Source organism: Geospiza fortis, unplaced genomic scaffold, assembly GCF_000277835.1.
Source record: "Geospiza fortis unplaced genomic scaffold, GeoFor_1.0 scaffold162, whole genome shotgun sequence".
NCBI lineage: Eukaryota > Metazoa > Chordata > Aves > Passeriformes > Thraupidae > Geospiza > Geospiza fortis.
The window spans coordinates 2,627,878-2,633,829 of NW_005054316.1; the positions used below are offsets into that span (position 1 = coordinate 2,627,878).

Here is a 5,952-nt window from a genome sequence, read left to right on the forward strand (position 1 = left end):
TGACACTGCTGAACTTAGACAAGCAGTTCCTGATTTACTGCAGGGCGAGGGCAGAATCGGGTCTGATTTTGCACCACGACCCATAGAGATTATCCAGCTCGCCCTGGAAAACATCTTGTGTATATTTAAGAATACCTCAATATATGTAAGCATATTTATAGCCTTTCCCCATGTTGTGAGGATATTTTGGATCTTTCTAGTACCTCTGGATATAAAACCTTTCTGAGCTGAATCCAGGACAGATAAATCATGACTCCGGCTTCTTTCGCCTAGGGTAGCCTGCCTCAATCACTGCCACATTCCTCCCATAGTAGTCGTTTAAAATTAATAGCACATGCAGAGGAAAAACTAAACCCTTTGACGTCACTCCCGAAATGAGGAAACATAAACAGAAAAGGCTTCTCGGCGGCGCTGGCAGCAGGGCGGGGATTGGTCTGTGCTCTGCGCTCTGCGCTCCGCGCCCGGCGCTGGCAGCGCCTCCCCGCCCGGCCTGACACGGGCGGCCAGACTGCAGCAGCTCCGCGCTACCCAGCCCTGCCCTGGCACACAAGTGCGCTCTCTTCCCGAGGCTTTTTGCTTCTTAAGGTGGTTTTACTGGCTGGGTTGGGGGACTTGGGGAGCTTTTCTTTTCCTTTTTTCTTTCTTTTCCTTTCCCCCTCCCCCAAAAAAAATCCTTTTTTTTTTTTCTTTTTTTTTTTTTTAGTTACTATTATTTTAGTTTGCTGTCGTTACTTATTTCTATTCCCAATCCTGGATGCAGTTACTGGATTCTGCAGTACAAGTCTTCATGAACAAGCTGCACCGCTTAGAGATTTCACGGCATTCAAAGGTCACAGAACTGCCACTATGGTTAAATGTCTTGTTTAATGGTTGAGGTATGTACAGCAAATCTAAAAGAAGCAGCATGATTTTTTTTTTTTTTGAAGGGGAATTAAAATTGTGAGGGGGAGAGGGAGATAATAGTATTATTTAGTGGAAAAGATTTTTGCTGGTGATTGTTACTACAGCAACCGTTTTTTGAATTTCGTCCCTTTTTCTCTTTATTCAAACTAGATGAAAATTTTAACTTATGTTGATTTAACCATTTGATGGTTACAGAAGATTGCAAAAAGAATCTCTTGTAGAAGTCCTTTCTGACCCCACTGGGGAAAGTGTGGTTGATTTTTTTCTGTATGTTTTCCTATTGCTCTGTGGCGTGAGGGGAGACCTGGGACTTGTCTTGCTTAGATGAAGGAAGAAGAAAACAGAAACTTGTTCCTATTCTAAGGGGGCTGTGAGTTTTTCTGAGAGTTAGAGCAGAGGGAGGAAGAGTTGGAAATAAACAGATCAAGCAGAAAAGAATAACAGCTTCATTTTTAGGAGTACGTATACTGCTTTTTCTTTTTTTTTTTTTAAATACATGCTTAGATTACTTTATTTGGTTTGGGTTCAGAAGTTCAAAATTAAGAGGCAGCCTGAGCTTTGACTGAGAAGCAGATCCCCTCTGGGAAGGGAGACAGCTGCTTGTCTTATATTAACACCAGTTTTCATACAGCTTTTGCTACCTAAGCAGAGAAAAGTGGAAATTTGCTCAGGAGTTAACATGATGTAACCTGGCATCTGTTTGATAGCATATAGCTTCAATTCATATTTGAGCCAGTGATCTGCCTTGAATGAGTATTGCAGCATCACAGTGGGCAGTGTGTGCTGCAGTAAATGAAAGCAACTGCTACCATCAAACTAACATTGTTTTCAAGAGTGTGATTCTAAATTACGAGAGGAAGAGCCACTTGTCAGAGCTTGTGTGTGTCTGTGTGTCTGTGTGTGTGTGTGTCTGTGTGTACCAGCAGTCTTGAAAATAACTCCAGCCAAGACAGGAGATTTCTGTTGTTAATTTGATTATTATACAGGTATGTTCAATGACCAGCAATCTTCATATTTTTCTGATTTGTGGAAAGAGACTTTTCATAGCTCTCTTTGAAATGTTGCTGTAGATAAATAATTTGCAATTTGAAAATATTTCAGTTTAACTTTAAAAATTATACCTAAAAAACCAATTCCTTTAACAAGGAACAGAACATGAGCACACCTATCTCGTGCAGTGTACCCCATAGGGTTAAAAACATTAACTACACTAGGCTGAAGCATGCTAGCTTAAGGACTGCAAAAATATTAGCTCTGAAATGCAGAGGATGTGCTATGTGCTGTGAATGGACAATTGCTATTCTGCAGTGCCTAGTGGGAAAACAAGGACTTTGTGTATTGCAAATGCATAACTGCAGCTCCTCCATTTCCTTTGCTGTATCTTCACTGATGACTGCAGAAACAAAGAGGTTTGTCACAGATAAGCTCTGTAGTGCCCCATCTCTTTTGAAGATGCAGGAAGAAATTTTCTCACATCCAAAAACTCAAAGTCAATCTTAGTTGGGTGAACTGTTATTCTGTAATCTCTGTGTTGTTCTCTCTTCCTCAGCCCCCCCCAAATTCTTACGATGTGAACTGCCAGCTGTTTTCAAAAACTAAAGTAATACTTCTCTGGGCTCAAGTTCAGAAAGGCTAACAGAGTGTTGGTTAGATTAATTTGTAAATTTCACTGAGTGTGTCTCAGCCCATGGAGACTATAACCTGTTCTGTAGGGAAGAACCCTATAACCATGAATATATTCAAGTTTCCAGAAGACAATCTGTAAGATGTTTGTTTATAATAATTTCTGAGAATTAAATTATTCACTTGTTTTGATAAACAGTTTTTAGGGAAGCTTTGGTTTTAAGCTCTGTATCTACATGTTGGTGCATCTGTGTTCCGTAGCAGCTACTAGTGGTGGTACTAATAGAAGATCTGGTAAGTGGACTTCAGCTGAGGAAATGAGTTTTGCTGGTTTTGTAAGAAAAGTTTATTTGCAGTGTTTCCTCTGAACAATCTCAATTCAGCATCTAGAAAAAATACAATTTAAGGTTGGCCTCTCTGCAGTGGACAAAACACTTACTGACATTTGCACTCACATTGTCTCCAAAAAATTGTGTGTTGCACAAGTTTCATGGGCTATGAATGGCTGTTTCTTCTGAGTTAATTTCCATAGGGTGGACAGGAGTTTTCACCAGTGAAGTTCCAGTGATTGCATCAGACCAAGGCACAGTCTGCTGAGCCTAATCCAATATACTACAGATCACTTTTTAAAATTGTAAAATGTTTAATTGTGTAAAATAGTGTATAAATATATCATTATAACAGTTGCTCCTGTTTATGTCTTTTTCTCCCTGTTTATGTCCTTTTCCCTTCTGAAAATGAGCAAATGAGCCTTCTGCTTGCTCTTATCAGACTTCTAGGTAAGTCATGGTAGCAGACTGATTTTCCAGGGTCTTCATTGCAAGTATGATGTATGTTTGAGAAATTTGATCACATGTAATTCCTTTTCACTCATCACATGGTGCTTCTACCAATAGCTAATGCATATTTTAATGAGAAATAGTCTGAAAATTGGTGTTCTATGACACATATATGGTTTTCTTGTAATTTTTCAAACTCAGGCAAAAAACTGCTCTTGCACTAGTAGTTTCCTTTATAGGAAGCAAAAATGCCAGCTATTAACCAAGCCATTAGTGTCAACAGAGTAAAACCTGACACACCTCTATTTAATCATAAAAAATATTTGAGACCTAATTTCTCCTCATATTGAGGTAGATATATGCTCTTGATGAGATTGGTTCTGGTTTCTGGGCTAACAGAAAACGAGTCATTTGGTGCAGCCAGGAAGATATCCCATGTAAATAGGAATTCTTAGCTACTCAGTGTTATTCATCATCCCATTGTTACTCCATTTTCATGCTTGAAATTATTACAGCATTCCATGTGCTTGTCACAGGGTGAAAGTGAAAGGGACAGCTGCAGTCCTACTAGCTGCCAGAACAAAATTAAGTCTTTTGTAACCAAATGATGGTTCAGTATTCCTTCTCTCACATCCATATTGGGTAGAAGATGTCGGAAGTATGAAATTCATGATTCTTGTTCTTCAGCCAGCAAGCTGGCTTACTCTTGCAGGGACATCAGTTCTTACACTTCCAGTGAAACACTTAGCTTTACCTCTAGTGTGGAATTTGCACTTTTCAGTCACAAGCTTCAGGGTGTAGAATTGATGCTCTTTAGAGTTTATACCCTGACGACACTGGGACACAGATAAAGCCTAAGTGTACAAAAGTAGTTCAGGAGTTCTGATGTTTTTTCTTTCCCTGGCTACCACAAGGTGCATCAATTTTGGCACCTAAAGATGAATAATTCTGAGAAGATGGGTCACAGTGCCGGTTACCACATATGCAATCAGATAAGGATTGCTAGAAACATTTTGTGCTTCACAGTAAATGAGTGGAAACCAAATAACATGCCTTCTGACAGTAGTAGTGGTTTTTCAGATTTGAAGTGTTAGCTTTGTATAAATATTAGAGATATAGAATGCATTTGTTGTATTTAAGACAATTTCTTTAAATAATTCATAGAATTTGAAATGCAAAGACAACTTCTGCAAAGATTTTTCTGCAAAAAGAATTCTTCTGTATCATCCTAGAAACTGTGGAGAACTGTTAAATTTAATTTTTACTATTATTCTTACTACAGTGCCATTCCAAAAAAATTGCATTAGAAAACAGTATTTGAAGCTCTGAACACTGTCATTTCTGGGATTCAGAAGATGTATTGCAAGGGTTCACAGTGCTCAGGTCTGGGGTAGCGATGGCTATCTGTTTTAAAGCCTCCAGTTTTAAAGTATACAATTAACAAATCAGGGGCCGATCAGATAGAACAGTGTATTTCCAGAGGCCAGGCTTCAGTGACAAAACTGTGAGTGAAAAGTTTGTGGCAGAGACAATTCTCAAAAGCCAGCAGTCAAGTGAATTAAGCATTTCCTCTGCACACATTGAGTGGTGTGATATCATCAGTCCATTGGTGCAGTGATTTTGATCTACATTTGGCCCTTGTTCTGTTCTTTGAAAAGTGAAAAGTCCAGGGCTATCATTTAAGTGTGTAAACAGTGTCAAATGAGAGAAACTAAACTAATGAAAAAGGGTACTATTGAGTTGTACTTTTTTATTCTGTTCTTTCTCCCAGTAGGAGTTATGAGGAGGATGGATAAGAATTCAGTTCAGCTACTTATTTAAGTCACATAGTCTTGTGGTGGCATATGATATTCTTCTGCCAGCTTGCTGTCCAGCCAAATAAGACACTCAGGTTGCCTGGATGGATAAACATAGCTGATGACCTCTTCCTCTTAATAGGTGGGCATGAACAGTTAGGATTCTTCCAGTCACACACAGACAAATTTGCTACATTTTAGCTAAAGAAGAATTGCCCTCGGACACAAGCAGCAAGATTTACTTCCCTTTGAGTAAGTTATATTTTAAAAAGTAGAAACAAATATTTTGAAGGAAACAGTTGCAGAGGCATTTTTTTTCTGTGGCTGGTAGGTTTGTACTAGTTACCCACAAAAATTTCTGGTATGAGAAAACTCACCAGCTAATATCTCACTATAGTGTGTGTTAATGCTGGCAGTGTAAGGTTTTGAAAAGAAGAGCAGAGAATCTCCTATCAAATTAAGTTTAGCTAATTGTTGTGGTGGCGTAAAAACACATTTGTGGGGCAGCTGTTGTCAGGACCTGTATACAATTTTCTGCATGGTTGTTCATGGCAGAGTTTATGATACTAACTCCTCTGTATGTAGGAAAGGTGTTTGGGGAAGGATTGTCATTACCTTTCAAAGAATAAAGCAGGAGGTAGGCATGTTTTGACTGAATATGCAGCAACTCGGGAATGTCTTAGAGAAATATACATCTGTATAAATGAAATTAAGAAACATCAACTTAACTAGAAAATTCCCAGAGGACGGTATTGATCTACTGTGTGATCAGTTCTGCTCCTGTTGGCAGCTGCCCTTTATTTTTCTGCAAGAAAGGATATGTATGCTCATGCTCTGATTTCTTCTCTTTC

At 38.9% G+C, this 5,952-nt stretch overlaps 1 protein-coding gene across 2 annotated transcripts in view; it reads left to right on the plus strand.

The window, feature by feature from the left end:
• The first annotated feature begins 450 nt into the window (after nt 1–450).
• PDE7B (phosphodiesterase 7B) overlaps nt 451–5,952 on the plus strand; it is a 170,194-nt gene continuing 164,692 nt past the window's right edge. For both annotated transcript variants that reach the window (XM_031056267.1, XM_005420075.2), the window contains exons 1-2: nt 451–585; nt 761–875. In XM_031056267.1, the coding sequence (XP_030912127.1) occupies nt 855–875 (21 nt within the window). In that variant the 5' untranslated portion in view covers nt 451–585; nt 761–854. The remainder of the gene's footprint in view (nt 586–760; nt 876–5,952) is intronic.